This window comes from Brienomyrus brachyistius, chromosome 2, assembly GCF_023856365.1.
Source record: "Brienomyrus brachyistius isolate T26 chromosome 2, BBRACH_0.4, whole genome shotgun sequence".
In the NCBI taxonomy this organism is placed as follows: Eukaryota; Metazoa; Chordata; class Actinopteri; order Osteoglossiformes; family Mormyridae; genus Brienomyrus; species Brienomyrus brachyistius.
The window spans coordinates 29,089,629-29,110,452 of record NC_064534.1 but is presented as its reverse complement, the minus strand read 5'-3'; the positions used below and the strand labels follow the sequence as shown (position 1 = coordinate 29,110,452).

The 20,824-nt window shown below is 42.8% G+C and overlaps 1 protein-coding gene across 3 annotated transcripts in view; it reads left to right on the top strand.

Annotated features, from left to right (window-relative positions):
• The window catches only part of ndufaf2 (NADH:ubiquinone oxidoreductase complex assembly factor 2), a 37,779-nt gene that overhangs the window by 7,647 nt on the left and 9,308 nt on the right, over positions 1–20,824 (top strand). Inside the window, exons 1-3 of one of the 3 annotated variants that reach the window (XM_048978350.1) lie at positions 11,612–11,856; positions 12,736–12,825; positions 20,365–20,405. In XM_048978350.1, coding sequence (XP_048834307.1) covers positions 11,811–11,856; positions 12,736–12,825; positions 20,365–20,405 — 177 coding nt within the window. In that variant the 5' untranslated portion in view covers positions 11,612–11,810. Of the gene's footprint in view, positions 1–11,611; positions 11,857–12,735; positions 12,826–20,364; positions 20,406–20,824 lie in introns of those variants that run through there. The other 2 variants (XM_048978344.1, XM_048978356.1) reach the window with 2 other exon arrangements.

The following is a 20,824-nucleotide window of genomic DNA, read 5'->3' as shown; positions in this document are numbered from 1 at the left end:
GATTAGTAGTATGCCTGAACATATTAATGAGATGTGTATTGTGATGCCCCAAACTTAGTATAAATATAGCGTATCTTTATGCTTATTAAACTCGTTTAGCGGAGTGCATCAGATGCAACCATTTTGTTAAATCATTGAACTGATAAGCACTGAAGTCATGGTGAAGAAAGGGACAGCCACAACATCTTATTAAAAAGCGATAGCTAAATAAAAAAAAATAATAATTTGATAAGAGAGTGTGGTGTGGAGGTGCTTTTAGCAGATTTAAAGTCTGACATTTTTGTGGTAAATGTAGTTTTCATTTTTATTTCAGTTCACAATTTTTATTTATTTTTTTTTATTTACTGCCCATTTGCCTTTCAGTTTTAGTTTACGATAACAACACTAGTCCCAACAAGCTCAACGTGCGCAAACACTCACTGGCACCATACATCAACATAGAATAAACCCAGATTTTAGCCTAAACCATTTTTTTCACACTTAGAATGGAGATTGTAACGTAGCAGGCAGACAACCCTTTGACTTTAATAATGAGCATATTTAGCAGCTACAGGGACAAAAGATATTAAAAAGCTTTCCATACTAATGGCAATTTCATAATCATGAATAGACAACACATATGGTGGTTTTGCCTGTCCTGGCAGCCATCATCCAGAATAGTGTCTGAGTGTTTAATCTCATGCATAGTGTTCGTGTCGTTGTGATATGCCATCAAACTTCGCACAAACTACTATTATTACAATTCTTATAATGAATTGAAGGGTTTTAAAAATCTTAAAGGTAATTTCATTAAAATTCTAAATTCAAAATATAGATGTTGATGCATTTTCAGCATCAACGTCATGGTCTACATCGAGTAATCACGGCAGCCCTAGCTGGTAGTAGACTCAAGACTTCCAAATGCCCTCCCCCTCAGTTGCTTTTTATGGGGAGTGCGGGTGTGTTAAAATTACATGGGAGGAAATGTTGAAAGGAATTCCTGTATTAATGCATGTTCCGTATAAAGAATCACATTTCTGATGATGTTATGCCTCTGAAAATGTACTTATCAATATTACTCCATTTGCAGAGCAGTTTTGGGTGGGTTTCGGACACTTAACATGTCTAATCTCTCAGTTAGGAGGAATGTATAATGGCATAATCTATGTAAGTTGCCATTCATTCAGATTATTTTATTTTCGAGCTCTAAACATTTTATTCTAGTACATTTTCAAGTGGTAGGTAAAGAAATTATAGAAATATTTCTGCAGCAAAGGCATCGCGTTCTCGGACCGCGGTTCCCATTTCTTGTGACCAGGCTGCCACCACGTGTCAGGAACACGGCCGGTAGCACGCTGACACTCTAGCCGCAGGGGCGGATCAGCGCATTCTCTGATGTGGTGGCGTGCCAGGCGGGCCCGGCGCCTGTCGATGGCCAAACCGGGGCAGAGCAGGTGTGTCGATGTGCTGAACGAGCAACGCTTCCGAGGGTGCAGTTGGCAAACCAGAACCGGCGCACCTTAAGCCAGAGACAAGGTCGACATTACACTGCTTCTGCTGTGGAGTCTTGTCAGTGTAGAGAATGATGTGGGCTACTGTTGTAATATCCCCTTTTTCAGTGCATCGTCCATCCATCCTTCCATCCATACATGCATCTTTAAACTGCTTATCGAGTAAAGGGTTTTTGGAGCATGGTGGGGGTCTGGAACCAGGGGGCCAGGCCACCAGCCATTGGACACCCCCAACAAACAGGATGCCAGACTCTATTTTCATTCATAGGTTAAGTACATTATGCGTTTATCCGTTTGTTTAAATTTTATTTAAACGTTTTATTTTTCATGAAGATAAAACAAAGTGTTTTAAGTAGTCTTTAACAGTAATAGTACATGTAAATGTTAAAATGACAATATAATCATTAATTTGTAATTCTGCTTTGAGACGTTAGCAAAAATATTATGGCTGCCCCAGCTCTAAGTGTAGTGTTTCGTTTGTGAGGAGAAGGAAGTTTATACATGAAACACTAGACGAGGCATTTGTTTGCCAAATAGTTTTTTCTTACAGCGTACCATTATGTCATTAAGTGTGGCTCAGTTGCTCTTGCTGATAAGTCTTGATGTGTGCGCAGGCTTTCTCTGGACTAGAAGCTGTGATGTCCTTCCTCTTGCAGAAAGCTTAAGGAGGAATGCTTAGCACGGGCTGGGTGTTTATTGGGTCAAATGAAATGATTGGCTCAGGCGAGCGCTTTTTAAAAAAAAAAAAAAAAAAAAAAATGTATTCGATTTTAAGTTTAGAGGTGTTATATCTTGCAGCTGTGCAGAGGTATGGCCGCCTCCCTGGGTTTTAACAGCCCCGGACAGGTGGAGCCCAACGCAGACAGCTTCTCTTTGTTGAGTCCCAGCCCCTCCTCCACCCATCGCCGCCTTTAGGTCCCACTGATTGGATAGGAAGAGCAGCTTCATGACATGTTTCTTTTCCAGGAAGCTTCTCGGGGGGCTTTCAGGCCCTGCACGTTCCCTCGCCGGCCAACCATGATGCCACCACTGTCGCACGGCAGTATGGGAAATTGCCCATTCATATTAATGGAACAGCTGCATAATTGATGCTGTTTTTTATGTAGAAAGAGAAGCGGGCTGACATTATCAGCCCCTGCAGGAGAATTTGAAAATAATTGCTTCTGTGATTCCTTATGTTTCTGTCCTTGGTATATTTGCTTCTTTGAGCTGCGCTCTTTGTCTTGGAATTGATCGCTGTTCAAAAACAAGGGGAGGAAAGGAAGGTTTTCTTTCATTTAGAACTGAAAGGATTTTTCTCGGCACTGTATTGAAATGTCGGATTGGAAGCAGTGGGCGTCTGGCAGTGAGGCTGCATTCTGCAGCTACACCCGCCCAAATGCTGCACTCACAGCTCTGACTTTTTGTTTGTTTTTTTTTTTTTAGTTTTATTTTCATTTCCTTTTTCTTTTTTTTTTGTTTGCAGGATAATAAAAATTAATAGAAGGTAAGAAGGGGAAAAAAAAGCTGGTGTTCCTCATTCACGGACGCTTTTCAACTTCAGAAGGAAGCTTTTAATTTTATGGCGCTGCCGCGTGTGAAATCCAGGGCGAGGGGGCACTGGAGCTTCCTCTGCGCCGGCCCGTTCGTCAGCAGCCTGGCGTCCGCACCATGCCGCTTCTGAGGAGGGATGCAGGCCTGATCCGAGATGTGGCCAGTGTGCAGTGTGCAGTGTTCCCTCATTTGCAGCCATCCGCTTGCTCGCATTTTTGGGACTTTTTTCCTCTTTTGGTTTTTTCCTTGTATATAATTTTTTGCTTGCGATCGTGGTTTTTAAGGTCTTCTGGAAAGAGGACGGGATGTTTATTAGTGATTTCTCTGGGATGGCTTTAAACTGTGTCTGCCCAGTCATAAGGCTGCAGGATGCCTCCTCAAACATTCAGCTCCTGTTCTGTATTGTTTCATTTTTATATTTTTTTTAAGTCCTTTGAGGCAAAATAGTAAATTGTCTTTATTATTGTTTGTTGGTTAGTTTGAGACAAATATGATATTTAGCGGCATTCACTTGGAAATCTCAGATATGTGTCGGGGCAAAAACGGAAAAGTGTTTTCAGTCTTGTGCTGGTTGCTGCAATGCATGTGCTGCATCTTCCTTCCCATCATTTCTTATACCCTTCAAGTACCGTATGAAAATAGCCTCCGTGGGGCGCCGGCTGGCTGCCGCTATATGAGGTCGTCGGCCAATCATGTGGCAATCCGATGAAATGGGACTGCATATTTCGTGCATGGCTGCGGCTGTTGCAACAGGAGAAACCTGTGTATTATGCCGTTGTTGCAGAGGCGCTCTGAGTAGGGAATAAACAAGAATTTTTATTTTTTGCCCCCCCCCCTCCCGCTATTTTTTTATTGCGTAAACCCAGTTAATGACGGAGTCGCAAGAAGATGCTTTGGCAAGGCCTGTTAAACCACGTAAATAGCGATGTGTTTGACAATCCAGTAAACTCTAAAACTATAACATAAAACATGAAAGAATAATTTTAATCCCAGTATTTCTGCTGGCAGGAAGGAAAGGCACCAGACACGCCATTTCTGAACACTTCATTTTTAACGCGGTACCAGATGGCTTTGTGTCATGGCCATCGCAATTCAAACCAACAATCTGAGAGGAAAATATTGCAAAGAAGTGGATTATGGTCCAGATTTCCGGTCTGCCATCCACTATTCCTCCCTTGGGTAGAATTAAAAACACGCCACATTCTGTTTGATGGCCGTCACGGAATAGACATTAAACCGACCGCATGTATTAACTTGTATACTGATTTGGGGTTAAAAAAATTTTTAAGTTTTTCGGTTACCAGATATTCTTAATTTACTGAAAATAAGTAGTTACTCAATACTAGAGTGAGAAACTGGTATGTTTTATGACTAGGAGCAGCTGTTTATAGATAGCACAGAACATCTCAGAAATGCTTTCTCCTGCCATGAAATGAGGATGCGGTAACGACAAAAAAGCACGTTTTGGTTATGATAAGCCCCCCCCCCCCCCTTTTTTTTTTGCTACCCCTCGGCACATTTTTCCATTCCATTCAAGGCTTGATTAGACGAAATGGCTAATTATTGTCTCTTATTCAGCTGATGTAGAGGAGCCATTTAATGTATTTAGTTAATATTTTCTAATTGGGGGTAAAAAAATGTTTTTTTTTTTTTTTTTTTTTTGTGCATTACTTATTTGCGGCTAGTTAGAGGGGTGGAAAAATGAGCAGAGACTAGCTTTGAACCAGTAGTGACAAAATTATGATTCCCCGGAAGCTGAAAAAGATGCACATCAAAGTGGGTCTAATTAAAAGAGCAGAGGTAGTTTTAATTAAAATAGAATGGACCATTAAGCCTATTTGACATCTGGTTTTTGCTTTCAGGTTTAGAACTGTTTAATTGTGAGTGGGATTGTTCTCCAAACCCTTTGGAGACTCAGCGTTCCATAGAGCTGATTATTCCATCAGCGTTGGCATGTTACATGACTTAGATTAGTACAGGTGTGGAGGAAACCCTTCGTCCGGGTCATGGGCCGCGATCTGGTCCTGTGTTTTGGCCTGGTCAGTCTAGGCCTTGACAAAGGATCGCAGCAGCCTGCAGTGCTGTGCTGTGGTCTGTACCTGGAAACAAAGGAGAACGAGGAGATGCAGCGTCAGGATGCAGACAGCAGCCAGCGAAGCCCAGCAGCCTGAAGCCAAAGGAAAGGCTTCATTCTCTCATTGTAGGGAGTCTGAGATAGAAACATTCGACAGCGGGATCATTTCTTTACATTGGCTTTAATGCATGATGCAATGACAAATGATGATAATCTAAGTGGCGAGGGCTCCCAGAAACACTACCAACTAGCAGTGAGCACGGTTAAGTAGAAGGTCTTAGGTTTGGTAGTAATATGTCATTGAGTACCACAAGCAGAAGGCGAACAGACCTACGGAGCATAACCTTTAAGGAGCTTCTCATTCATTGGGGCAGTGGTGGCCTAATGGTTAGGGAAGTGCACTTGTAATTGAAAGATTGTTGGTTTGAATCCCTGACCAGCCAGTTACCACTGAGGTACCCTGAGCAAGGTAGCACCCCCAAGCACTGCTCCCCAGGGGCTGAATTAGCTGCCCTCTGCTGTGTCATGATGTCACATATGGGTTACATGCAAAGGACACATTTTGCTGCTGTGCACTGTGGTCTGTCAACAGTGATCACTGATAACCAAATTCTAATTCTACCGGGTTCAGCCTCTATCCTCCCTTCTCTGACAGTTTTTTATTTTTTTCTTACTTTCTGTATTTCGTATTATCATTTTTCTCCATTGAAAAGGAAGGCACACAAATCTGAATTTTTTTTTTAAATGCCACATTGGACTAATAGAGTAATAGACTAATAGACTTTTAAAGGTAAGCATATTTGTAAGAGAGAAGTTTGGTTTGCAATTGTTTTCAACTACTGTGAAGCACAGGCAATATGGTAAAAATGGTAGAGGTGGATAGTTCAGGTACAGAAAGTAAAAATCCAGAGCAAGATTCTGTTTCAACCAACCTGGGGAGTATAGAGAGTCACAGTCACGACCAACCTGGGAAGTATAGAGAGTCAGTCATGGAGTAATCAACAAAAACGAAACAAAAACTTGCTGTAAACCTTGGTTTCTGGTCCTGAGCTATCCACCTCTGAAAATGGCCATTTCAAGTAAAGCTTTGGTTACTTTCTCTCCTCCGTCAAAATGAATATTCAATGAGTTCTGCCGCTTGCTGGAAAGATGAAGTGGGCAGAAATAAAATGGATAAGCATCCATTTATCCTCAGTGTCCTAGTCAATACAGTCAAAGGGTAACATGGATATTTCTATTTGAAATTCATAATTTAGAATAATGCTGAGAGAAGATTGGAAACTACTGTAAGCCACATAGTTATTTTGCTTATTGCCTGAACCAGTGGGATCGATAGCTGCCAGGGAGTTGGATAGGGGCGCTGGCATGGCATTCGAGGCTCGACGGCAATCAGCCAGTTGGCACGGGAAGCTGGCGCTGGCCCTTAATTGACACGCAAATGGTGATCATGCAGCTTTTTAAAAACACACACACACATGCACGCTCATTCTCTGCAGCCCCTCCAAATTTGGGGACTGTTTTGGATCCAATTAAACGAGGCAGAGAGGCAGGACTGCGAGCCGCCCCTTTTACGGCTGTCAGGGTGGGGTGACGCTGTCTTTCATGGTAACCCAGGGTAGGCCTGGGTAATCTAAGCAGGGGAGGGGAAGGGAGGGTTATGTTTTGATCACATGCTGGGGTTCCTCCCAATTGGTCATCAGTCGTGCGTGATGTGGGTGTTGTTTTAAAGGAGACAAAGGGAAGTGAGATGCGCTGTTCTGTTAGGGATGTTCCAGCAGCATGCCAAAGGGCCTGTTTGGACCCGTTTGGAGGAGTCTGCGCGCAGGTCTACATCGGGAGTGACGATAGCAACCTTGGGAGTAACTAACCTTTGCGTGAAGAGTCCATTGAAAACAGCACACTTAACAAGTCCCAGTCTTACTCTGTAATCCCCATCCCGACAGGAAGTGCCTCTCCGCGGGCGTTCAGCCTCCTCTTCAGCCTCCCTGCTTAGATCTGCTTTATTTTTGTGTCATGGGAGGCCACTGTTGGTGGGGCAGTTTTTCCTGAAACTGGGTCAAATGAGACCCAGTGTCCCAGGTGAGTCCAGGGGGGGTGCTGCGCTTAAAGGGTCCATCCTGAATCCCTGAAGCAGGCTAACATTCATGGTGCCCAGACAATTTAATTGTTTACAGTGAGTTAATTCGCTCAAAAAAAAAAAAAAAAACTGAAGTGTGGAAAGCATTCAAATGGGTAGATGGTGGTTATGGAACGGCACACAATGAAACCCACTCCCCCTAAGTTTCTCAGTCCACTGTTGCTTATTTATTTTATTTATCTCTCCCCCCATATTACGTTTGTTTATTTATGCTGTAATGTATTACCATAAAATGTTCCGTCACCTTAGCTGCCTGCACAAGCCTCGCCTCCCTCCCTGACCAGATAAGAATTTATTGCACAAATAAACACCTGGGGTTTGCTTGATAGTACGGCTGTTGCCACACCACTAGCATGCTAATTCCCATTGCGTGACAAAAAAAAAAGACTTTTGAATAAAACGTGTGGTTTGTTAGTTCAGCTTTACAGTATCTTAATGTATTAATTCATTATTAGCTGTATCTGTTGCATATCAGTGGCTTTTTATTGGGTTATTGCTTTATTACAATTTTTCGTCATAATATATGTAATCATGAACAATTTTATTCAATTATTTCATCATTCTGTGCTACCATTTACCAAATTTCTGCATCAAATTATAATAGTTTTTCTATAAGTTTCCTTTTTTACCCCTTTAATTGAGAATTGTCAGTGTTTAGGAGCTTAATTGAATTTTGACTCAAAACAATTATTCTTCATTTACAGTTACTTGCATTAATTTAAGATTATTAACGAGTTTGTGCGGGTGACTAGTCAGAGGGATTGCTCTCTGGGGGACACTCCTTTCCCAGCAGGCATCTCAGCTGCATTATCCACGGCCTTTGCTCAGCGGGGATGAGCCCAGCCAATCGGAACCTTCCAGGCCTTCGTCAACAGAGCGTCATAAAAACCCGAAGCGCGGGTGATTGTCTTATTTTGCTTTATTGTATTGTATTGTAAACCACGGCTTTTCTTTGCGCCATCCCGCCATTCCAGCCCATGTGGCCGAAAGGCACCAGAATCGTCTCCCTCGGTCGTATCAAAGATGGCAGGCCAGGGCTCCATCGCTGACAGCAAGGAGATCACACTGCATATGGTCACATGCCACATTACATGTGTTTTGGCAGTCAGCATGGTTTAATAAACGGGCTCTAATTAACTCGTAGTCATTTGGAAAGGAAACGGAGCCCCTTCATTGTACAGCTTTATTTTCTGGAATATTTATGCCTTATGGTATTAGGCTTGGCATTAAGGAGTCAAGCAACAAAATAGATTAATAATACATATTTCTGAGTCTCATTTCCAATAGTTGTGGTGCTGAAAAATCTGAAAGCAGAAAAGGAGGAGGAGGGAGACTGGCAGACATTTACAATTCAACGCACACATCATCCCCACAGAGAACGTCAGATTGCTCTGACATGCCGTCTGAGGTCCAGGAAGAAGATGGACGTCTCCTGAAATGTGCAGCTGCTGATTGAATTTTATATTTTCATAAAGGCAGCAGAAAGGAAAGCAACTTGAGTTGGGGGAGGAACACGTGAGCGCGCCTGTGTGCACGCACGTGCAGACACTCAGACACACACCATTAGGAGTGACACGTATGCTAAACAGCCAGGACAAAGTTTTATTCATTCGATTTGTGAGAACGCTAGAAAATTCAAAATTTTCCAAGTAATTGCATATGATTTCAATTTTTATTTCCCCCCCCCCCCAAATTTATTTACGTTCGCTTGTTGTTTAGAGGTCCTTGGGAAGATGTTTTAGATCAAGCGATTAATCAACTTCTAGGATATGATTGAACTTTGAGTCATCGCTAATGGAACTTTAAGTCTTTCACACCCTGTAATGTTTACCTGGTAAGGTCAGGTCTCTGCATCTTAATAAGGATCCAAGTTACTCCTATTTCCGATCATTATCTCGCTTATAAATGCGTTGCATGGGTCATATTTTAAATGTGCTGAATAAACAGGAGATGTTTTCTGTAGTTTCACACTATTTTCCTGCAGTTCCTTTATCCAGCATTGCGGTTTGGAAGGCAGAGAGAGATGCAGTGGATCTCGGTAACACCAAGCAGTGAACTTCGATGCTTTTGGCAGCCAGGTCATACATGTGTCACAGTGCAGGCGATTTATTAACACACAGGATTGTTGTTACAGTCACTTAGTGAATTGTGATGACATATTTTTGTTCCATAATTGTATCCGTTGGGAATTATCGGTCAGTGTAGTGTGTGTTGGGTATCCATTTAACCATTATTATTGGATCAAATCCTTGCTGCCTGTTTTGTAAGGACGTGGTATATCCTGATGTGAATTTGCATTTTTCTCTATCAGTGCGTATGTCTTTGTGTCTGCCTTCCTGTCTCTGTGTGTGTCTGCCTCTCTTGTGTAGTTTTCATCACCACGTGGTGAGGAAATAGGGTTAGAGTCTGTTTTTAGACAATTTTTTTATATGTTGACATTTCATATTTAAAATGCCCCCCCGCCATGCTGCAAATTTTTCTGTCCTTAGACGGCACCCCCACAGAAGGAAATGCGGCCTTTTCGTGCTCCAGCAACAGTAGGATCTTGTCCATTTAAAAATGAATAACTGTGACAGTCATCTCTAAATTGACTTAGTGTTATTAATGGGTACAGACTGAGCTTGAAATGAAAGTCTTAAACAATGCTATTGCGGGCTAGTGGTGAGAGGCCCTCCACAAATTACATGTGAAGGATGTATGAGAGGTTGTCTTTTTAAATGCTGACATTTCAGAGTTCAGAATGGATTGTCAAAAAATTCTGTAAGATTTTCAGAGAAGGACACACTGTAACTGTTATAAGTGAAACCAGTCGGTTTATCAGTTATTTGGATAAATTAACCAAGTAATTGTTACCGAATTCATACATATAATGTTACAAATATTTGTGAGAGTCTTACAGAATTTTACTGTATACATTATGTCCTTAAAGAGATCGATTTAATTTTTACTTTAAAATCAATTGATGTTCTGTTCATTAATGGGTAATTTTTCATCAAATCTTACACTGTGGTTCTAGAATCTAGATAAACCATTTCAGTCGATTGAAAATAGTAAGAGTTTGTTGTGCTGTAGTACTTTACTCCCTAAAGATCTTTATGTTTATGGGAACAAAATATTTTTCATAAGAATAAGTAAACAAATAAGTGCATTTATCTGACGTGGCACTGGGGTAATTCTGTGCCTTGCTGTGTCTTTTCATAGCTCGGTCCCAATTTCCTTAGTAAAACCGAAAAGCTCTATTTTTAATTCTGAAAAAAAAAAAATCCTTTAATGCACTCAAAATCTTGCTGTCTGAGCTTGCAGATGTTCCTCCATTCTTAAACAGAGCACAAGAAAAGGCTGTCACTCCAAATGTTATCTACCGATAGCAGTTGCCATAGAGATGGTCTCCTGCATCACTGAAGAAATTGGAGAGGGGAGGCGTGAGCAGGTAGTGGCATCAATATCCATCATCCCATCACTTAGTACAACTTGGCCTTTATGGGGGGGCATGGATCCTTTGGAACATTCCAGATCCCGGCCCTGCAGGCAAAGTATTGCATGCTAAGATTTGGAGTGCAGAGATAGCCTTGCAGTTGTTGAATTGAGCATCAAAGGCCTTTTGCATGATACATTGAATCCAGTTTACAAGCAGTAAAACATGGTAAATGTGTTTGTATGCATACGCACACCTGACTTGGTGTTGTACAAAACCACACTCAGGTCGCCTTCTGCTTTCTTCATCGGAATCAGCTAATTTTTATGGTGGGGGGGGGGGACATTTTCTGATAAACGGCAACATATGGAGGCAAGGAGCAAGCTGGCTCTTGCTGCCACGGCAACGGTCGTCATCCTTGTCTCTACTTCACGGATGAAAAGAGTGCAGACAGGTCAGAGCTGATGAGAATAAACGGGGGGTGATGTCAACAGACAGACCCCCCCCCACACACACACACACACAGACCCATCTTCCATGTCCTAAGTTATACTCCTTTGAGTGAGGGTCCAACCCATCACTGACGCTGCTGGAATCTCGACTGTAAGCTGTGACGCAAGGTGTTCAGCACCACATGTGATGGGGGAGGGGGTGTCTTCCCTCTGTTGGCTTTGTCATGTCCACTGCCACAAACGAATTAAAGGCTCTTAATTTAGGAAGCGTACTCACAGAAATACCATATATATCCTGCATCATCCACGCCTTCACTCTAATTCACCATGGCATGATCAAAGTACCCGTTGCATATATTCCAGATCTGTGTGTTCAAAGGTTGTAAAATGGGGTCACAAATTAACCAGGATGATTAGATCTAAAAAAAGCCAGCAAATATATGTTTGAGTTGCTTTTTTTTCCTTCTGTCTCTTTTCCCTGGTTAACCCAGAGCAGCACGGTATCCCGTCATTGGACTCATACATTATTGACGTAAACGCAAGTCGGCCGTTTCTGTTTCACAGTTTTGTACCGTCTGCGACAGCTGGTATGTGTTTAAAGACGCTGTCTCGAAGAAGGTTGATTCCGAGACTGGGAGGGTCATGAAGATTTCTATCAAGGATTAGCCAGGAACGCCGTCAGTTTGGGGAAACCTGCAAATCCCTCTGGATGAAAATGTCTGCAAGAAAACCACATCCATACTGCATTTTCTACTGTATGTATGAGATGTAGACTCATTAATACTAGGTTGATGCAGTATTTGTATGATATTATGTTAGTTGCTTTATAATTTACCTGTTTTGATATATAGCCAAATTTAGTATTGTATATGTGTGCTATCCAACAAATGTGTGCATCTGAATATAGATACTGTGTAGTTAAATTGTAGTGTATAGGATACACATTATATAAGGACTGTTTTATTAGCTGTATATTAAGTTACCCGGTGTGCAGCCACAGAGAATGAGGATGTATAGGAAGGGTTTCTATTCTGTAAGTATGAGGGGGAGCAGGCATGCTGATGCCCTGCCCCACCCCCACTGTGAATTTTTATGGCGCTCTAATTAGATACAGTACATCAGTTTGCTGTAGGGAGGCTCGTCACCTGTGCTCCTCGGAACGCACGCTGTGTTCTGCACCTCCTCGTCACCTGTGCTCCTCGGAACGCACGCTGTGTTCTGCACCTCCTCGTCACCGCCGTGCTCAGATCTGTCCGAGGGCTCATGCCCCCTCGTCGGCGTCTGTTAGAGACCCGCATGAGGCTGTGATATGTGCTCTGTCAGCCTGCACATCCCCTCCCACCCGGCTTCCCCACGCGAGCCCGGTGTCGCTGTCCGACACCCGTGTGCGCGATTCCCCCCGCTGCCTTTGTCCGCTCGCCGCGGCTCCGCCGCCATGCCGGCCGTGCTGACTGAAAGCTGTGGCCATGTTTTGACGCCGCACTTGGACAGTCGGGCCGAGTCCTTGGGCTTGGGGCCAATCAGGCGCACTCTGTCAACGCAGCAGAGCGCATCATCAGATGCATGTGCGGGACTTCATGTTTTAAACATGTCCCCCCCCCCCCTCCACCACCCCCTCTGCCTTTGTATTGCAGGGCGAACAGTTCGGGCAAGGAGAATGATGGAGCCTTCCAAGCTGGTAGAATCTGAGTATACGGAAGGAAGCATCCCCTCCGAATGGGACGGTAATGTTGGGATTTTTTTTTGGGGGGGGGATATCTTGCCAAATCAGCTTTAGTGTCAAGGCCAGATTAGTAGGTAACAAGATAAAATCCTGAATTTCCACATGTCCTGTTTTATAACCCCACTGCTAACCAGGGAAAAGGCTTTTTATAACGGAAAGATCAGTGGGGATGTGGTACCGCAGTAATGGCTCTTCCCTGCAGGGAAGAATGTCCATAAATATGTTGTGTACTAGTGTTTTATCATCTTATCCCACTGTGACCCTCACCAAAAAGAAGAAGATGGAGATCCTTAGGCTGCTGAATTTAAATCAATATTAGTATTGCTAATTAGTCGTTCTTTTAAAAGTAGCCATCTCCCGGTGCTTCTTATGAGACTAAAGGCAGGGTTAGGATAGAGGGAGTAGCAGCAAAAAAAGGTAAAAGTAAAGAGGAATCCTGGAAGGCTTTAAGGGCAGAAGAAGGAGACTGGATGGATAAAATGGGAGAGTTCCCTTGGTTCAGCAAAAAAAAAAAAAAAAAAACAGAAAGCTGTGAGTCAGTTCGTCCAGCATGGGTGGCACGCCGCTGGAGACCTGCTTTCAGTGAAGATGAGAGAGAAAACGATAAAGCGTGTTTGCAAGCACAGCCACGGTGCAATGGAATTGGAACCTGCAGTCTGAATGTAAGATCCAGCTGTCAGGGTACGGCAACTGGAGTGTATCCTAAAGGAAAATGGAAATATTTTTAAACTTTAAACTAGCTATTTTTATGTGTAGTTTAAAAGACAAGTCAGTAATGATTTTTTGTAATAACTACATTTTTTCAAAGATCATTAAGAATGCAGACGTCTTGCAGGACGGGTCCAACTGTCCCTCGCTCTGAGGAGGATGTAAGGAGCTGTCTCCTTAACGATTAGGATGAGGGCGGGGTTTAAACACACTAACGGGCCCTAACAGTCAACTAAATGACTGTGTGAAACCCACAGAGCAAAGAATTAGACCGATGCTTTAAATGGTGGTCTTCTCAGAGCTGTCCGGGTTTTCTTGTAGCACTCCCCAGTCTACACAATTGACCCCATTCAAACCTCTAAGAACTGATTTATTCCAGTGAAGGTCATCTGGATATCATGGGATCGGCGATCAGTTACCGTGGATATACGAAATATCGCCCAACGGAACCCCATGAAATCGAGAGCCTAAGGGACACACAGATGTTCCAAAACCGTCTACGTCAAAAATTCGGCTGCGGTGATTATCAGAATATCCGGTGCCAAAGTTTATTCATCTGGTTCCCAGTGGAATTTGAGACAATCCACCTGATTCTTACTACAGTCTTTCTGCCTGTAACTCAACTGCACTCTAGATACCACACCTTCAGGGGCAGCAAGATGGAGGGAGGAAATGATGGTGGAGGTGATATCCTGTCCCCTGAGAAACAGGTGGGCATTAAGAATGCCGTAACAACCCCTCAGATTCAAGTACTAGCAGCGATCCTCAATGTTGGGCACTGCCAGGAATACCCACGATGAGGTTGCTGACGGCTCCCGCCGCGTCTGCCAGTACTTCTGACTCCGGACCTGACACCTGCTTTGCCTGAACATCATGTAGACAGTAAATGATGAGCTATATGGTTGCTACATTGACTGAATGAGGGGCTGCGCATTGCAGAGTTTAATGGGTGTCTGGGATCCCTAACTGCTCCTGCAAAAGAGGGCATGCGGATAGAACGGTGCAGGAGTTACCAGCCCCTCCTCCACCTTGAGCACAGGGTATAGCCTCTCTAAAGGGAGAGTCATAACCGTTTACCAGCTCTGGGCTCTGTCCTTAACCTGTGTCTACTGTGGACACAGCTGTACTCCTTGCACACAGGGTAGATGCTGCAGTTGTGACGGCAGATCTCCTGGGTGTGGCTGCAGCTGGCAGTACCATGGGTAGGGCTCAAGTGACGCTATTAACTTTGCTGGCTTACACTGTCATGATAGTTGCTGCTTATCTTTCTCATTCTCTAGAAGTTCTCTGGAATGGGCCCTCCATCGTTTTATACGTCCCTGTTGGCTTTAGATCTGTACTTTTGTCGTGGCTGATTCCCTCCATCTTCTGCCAAGGTCTGCTGGCCGCCGGTACTCCTTGTGGGAGACCCAGGCATCCCTTTTCAGCCTTTGTGGCTAAACTGTACTCGCTGTGCTGATGACAAGGAAATCCAGCTTGCTTGAGCTCCTCTCCGTCACCATGGTTTGGTATATAGGGAGCAAAACAGTGTTTGGGGTTCCATATACTGTCACACTCCATTTCCTCAGGCTCCCCCTGGATCTTTCAGCATGTGGAGAAGAGAGGCTGATCTTCCCTTTTGGGAACTCATTTGCCAAGGCACTGAACTGTCCATCGTCAAGCTACCTGCCGTTGTAGCAGCTTTGTTTCTGGGACCTTGGTAATACCCTTCCCTTCCAAAGGACAGGAGCTGGGGTGTGCATGCAGGCAGAACAGATGGCTGCTTCTCTAACAGCTCCAGGTCCACAGGTATACAACCAATTGGTAGCCGTCATGTGGTCTCCCCTCCAGGGTCCTAGTTTCAGCTCACATTTTGGATGAAGCTCAATCTCAGATCTTCCTATTTCTTAAGGCAGGTGATGTAGCATCAGCACTCTAACCGTAGGGCTCAGGTCAGTCTTCCTAGACTGGGCAGCAGGAGCAACTGTTTGCCTGTATGCTAGCTGAATCAATGGTGACAAACCCTTCTCTGAGCATCTTCTATCCAGCTCAAAGTCCAGAACCCAATCTGCCTTGTGCAATAGCAGGGGCGCCCAACTCCAGTCCACATTTTTGGGTTTCCTCTCATTTAACACACCTGATTCAACTCCTTGTACTAATTACCACATAGCTCTTGAGCTGAATCATTTGTAGTGGAACACGGAAAGAACTAAGCTATACAGGGCTCCGGCCCCCCAGGACTGTGGTTGGGCACCCCTGCCCCATAGGCATAGTTATATACATCAAACTGTTGCAGCAACAGACTTGCATGGAGACCTACGACATATGTAGGACTAAGATACTAGAGAGCTTGGTATACATCAAACATTTTATTATTATTAATCATAAACTCAACAGTAAATGGGAACCAAGTCCCTTTAAGCATCAAACAGAAAAGAAACGCAAGCAGCAACAAAATAAAACTGCACGAATACAAAGGTCTTCCTGCAAATGCGAAGGCATACTTCTTCAGGCTTAGTTTGATATCCCCCAAGCAGACCCAGTTTAAGTCTCCACCAAGGCAATGAGCCGAATCAGAGCTGGCTGGAGTTCATTAACTCTGTAGGTCTGTGGATACCTATCTGGTGATCAGCATGTCACGTGTATAGAGCAATGCTTTCCGGGCTGGTCATCAGACAGTCCACATTTTTGTTCCCTCCCTACTGGGGAGCTGGGAGGGATAAATATGTACTGATTGGCAGGGAGGTGGTAGAGAGAAAAACCTGGGGATCCCCGAGTACCAGATTGGGAATCATTGGTATACAACAGGGGTAGGCAATCTTATCCAGGAAGGGCCATTGTAAATGCGGGTTTTTGCTGCAACTCCCTAATTTGGTTACTATTTAGGGGACTGATTGGCAGAAGAGTCCTCACACCTGGGTTTGAACATCTGACCTACAGGTTATCCCAAACACCTGCACACACACCGGCCCTTTGCAGATAAGATCGGCTACCCTTGGTATAGAGGAATAATTGTTTCTCTGGCAGGTGTCTCTAGAAAACCAGCTTTAAATCTACCTGTAATATGGATAATCATAGCTGTCACCTTTCTCTATAAATGACCACGTGACTTGACTCAAAAATTCTGAACAATTATTTTTTGCAGTGAGCAATCTGTATCCTATATATCTATATATGCGGAAAAATCCATTAATTGCACTTCAAATGTAAGAAAATACAGATTATGCAAAGCTGGTGCATATGAAAAACAGCAATACAGTATACTGGCCAAATAAAGCGGAGCATGTATGGTGAGGTAAGTCAATGATGGTCTTGGTCAATCAACTGAATTGCAAACACTGGTGAAGCTTTGTTTCAATAATCAGTGTTAATTAGCCTGAATATTTTGTCTTTCATAATTAAAACATCAAACACTGGCATTTAATTCAGCAAAATGAAAAAAGGATTTCACTGAACACCGACTTTTTTTGTTTTATGCTTCAGCTCACATTTTCGTAGGTTAGGGGAATATTGCTCAGGTTTTACTATTTGACATTCGGATATCATTAGTTGCATAATTGTTTTGAAAATCTTGTGGGACTGATTGTGTGAACTTTAACAGCCATTAGGGCAGTTTTTTGGGCTATAAAGGTAGTGACAGAGCAACCTCAATATAAGCTTTATTACTATACTTTGCTCACAGGGCATCATAGATGGGGCAATCCATTTAACTTATTATAAAACAGCCCCAATGAAATGCGTGACTCTAAAATGCAAATTTGTACTTTGAAATGGGAAAAAAAAAACGTGGTGGGGGCGATTTAGTTGATAAATTATTTTGACAAATTGAATTTGTTTATTCTTTCATAGCAAAAATATAAATAAGATGCAAAGCTTTATTACTGAGAGTCGCAAATAAACATGGTTAGCTCATTATTAAAATAGTGTGACTGCGAACGGCCTGCAGAGGACGGTACAGTCGCATGACGTAATGCACTTGCGACGCAGGAACTGCTCGTCACACATGGAAAAGTATATGGAGAAATGGAACATAATTAGCCATCCTTAGCCATGTTCTAAGTGCACATAAGACACAAACTTAAGGCACCATATAGGTCTTTATTTATTAAGGGAATGAAGGATTCCTATGAGGTTCTGAGGCACATTTTTTTTCTGTATAATTGCATTAAGATCTTCCCTTAAAAGGCAGAGCTAATGTAAATTAACGATTTGAGTAATCGTCGCCTCTTACCGCAGTGTTTCCTTCCTACTGGGAGACTCGGTGTTTGAGGATGCCGATTTCTCCATTCACACAGCCGGTGTGCTTCCCCATGGTAAGTTCATTCATAGGCCAGAACATTTTCCACCATCAAACCGAAAACAGTGTATGAATTTATGGTTTGGAGTTCATTTGATGTGGAAAAAAATAATGCATTACTCTTGGACTCATCTGCCATATCTAGATTATGCACTGGAACCAAATGAAACCAGTTACACCTTTTCCTCTAAACCCATTGCAAAATTCATTTTATAGAATGAATTGAAAACACTTAAAAAATATTGCTCCTTTAAATATGCAAACCTTTCATCTTTTCTAGGTCATAGGTCAAATCTTAAAATCTTTGTGTAAGGTGTAATTTTATTAGGACAGTGTAGATAAACTCGATTGTTTTGTGCAGAAGTAAACTTGTGCAGCAAGCTGCCTTGCACTGGGCTAAATGCAACTTGAGCATTTCCAAATATGACTAATCAGCTTTCGAAATTGCTTTGCCACTGTTGAGAAAGGGGCCTTTGGTTCAGTCTTTCTAGAACATGAAATTTCTATTTTAATCAGTGTTTCTAGTACATATGCCTGGTCATGCAGCAGTACCCTTTGGAACTTTAACTCATAGACAGAAGTCCGTGTGTTCTCCTCCAGAACCTCACGTTATGTTTTTTTCTTATTACGGATGGATAAATACAAACATTTTTCATAATAGTTCTCAGAAAGTTTTGTGTTTTAGCAAGTTCTGTTACCCTAACCTGTACTTGTGAATCCAGATGTTATATGTTTATGTATAAGAAAGCCAAAGAGATTGTGTCCTGCTGATTGGCTTATTTATTGCTTAACTTGGTACCCAGTAATTTACACTTCCCTCATTGACAGAGTTAATCAACCTTGCAGTTCACTTGTTTTTCTTTATCCACGGATTCTTCTTTGCTATACTTATTCTGTTACATGCATCATTTCCTGTAAACAAATGTATAATGACAGGATGTGAACACTTTCTTTTGCAAATGAAAAGGCGTTTTGATTGAACTATGATTACACTGTGAAAATGTGACATTTCAACCGCTCCATTAGCAATTCACAAACTTTCAAGCAGCTCTACACAGCTTTTCTACCAATCAAGGTAGCAATTACAAAACACAGATCTTCCAAATGAAGTACACATAGAATGGATGCTTTGGAAGATCGATGCTCTCGTATATGACTTTTTAAGTGATCTATAATTGTAATTTACAGTTCTTTTTTGGATTTGTTGAAGATGCAACTTGGTGCACGTGATACAGAAGCAGATTCCACAGCCAGCGCTCCTCTCTAGTAGAATATATAATGTTCAGGCCTACTACAGTGCTTTTGATGTGCTGTTTTAATAGGTTGGCCTTTTTCCATTTCGAGAAGGGAAAGCCAGGAGACACCAGCTCAAAACGCCGTGTCTATGGCCTGCTTGCTGATCTGCACTGTCATTACCTCGGCCTATTTAAACAGATATCTCTGTGACAGTATAAAAGAGCCTCTGCTGGTTGGATGGAACACGTCTCTTTCATATGTCTGGCTTCTCCCTGAACGAGTTTCGGTTTATTTATATCTGCCACACGGTTTGATGCACACCAGGTGGCCATCCAGCAACGAAGCCGTCACCACTCCCCCCATTTCTGCTTGCTAGCATTTCCTTCCCTTTGCCTATTTCACGCCCCTTGGCCCTCCCCCTCCTCCGTCTGCCCTCCCCGAGTGTACCATTTAGGGCTTAATGCAAGCTCTAATTGTTGGTCTCGCGTTCATTGATGTGCGTTACACAACGGCTCGCTGTTTGAAGCGCCGTGAAAATTTCTTGCATGCTAATCAGAATTTAAATGAGCCGGGGATAAAAGAGGTGGGGATCCTGTGCTGTGTCGGGGATGAGCAGCTAGCTATCTCTGGCGGAGTCCTGTTCCTGGGTGTGCATGTGTGGGAATGACTTGGGTAATGCCGGCACTTGCCCTCTATCTTCCCCACAAGCCAGAGTACCAGTGTGAAAATAGAGGTGGAGCTCTGTGAGAAAGCAGCTTTAAAGGCGTGGGGAAGGTGCACCGTTTGCTCACAGATTCAGTTTGACAACTGAGACCTCAGAGGGAAGCGGAAGGCTTGAGATATGCACAAAGCTGAAATTATTCAAATAGGGCTTTTTGCTCCCACATTTTCCGACTGGATTCTAGCATTTACTTTATCTTACTGGGCTGAATATGTACTGTTTTCATGTGATCTTCCCCTTTGCCAAACATGGGCAGCTTTGTTCTTTTGTGATACTCCTGGCTTTTTTCTGTCAGGGACTGTACTAGCCAGCCCCAAAAAAGGCAGGTTTTTTTTTTTTTGTAAGTACAGAGAAAAGTATGAACCGAGAAATGTTGGAGTAGTTTGCTGGTTAATTCTATTAATTATGCAAGTTTCAGATGTTTCGTCAAATGTCACAATTATACTAGAAGAATCTCTAGATTGTTGGGCTTTTCCGAACGTGAAAAGCAGACACTCAGCTTGCACTGTTTCTTTCTTGTCCATCTAACTGCAGGTGCATTAGGTCGGGTGGTGTCTTGCAAACAGTGTGTCTTACATGTAATGTTGATGTTCCCACAGCTTGGATTCGAGGGAGGAGGAAGGATCCACCCACAATTGAGGTGAGTTTGTATTCTTTGTCAAGTGACACCCGGCCAAGTTATAGTGGAACTATAACTTGGCCGGGTTCCATATATAGTTCTGCCCTCAGAACTATATATGGAAATTTCTAGAAGTTAATTCTATCATAATGTGTACTTATTGTTATTAACTATGTATAGTCATGTGCATCACTCAGTGCATCATCAGAATTCATAACGTGTCAATGGCAATTATTGATTTGCTAGTAAAATCTGACTAGCCTGATTTATGCTTGTATATTTCTTGTGTTATGAAACTGACCAGGCAGTGAAGGTTTATCAACTACAATGTTCAGTTGTAAACCGTTTTAGCTGTTGGGCAATAAGAGCAGCATTCAAGACCTCAACCTGACCATCCTGTTTTAATGTTTAAATTATGCTCGCTTGTTTAGCAGAAACTT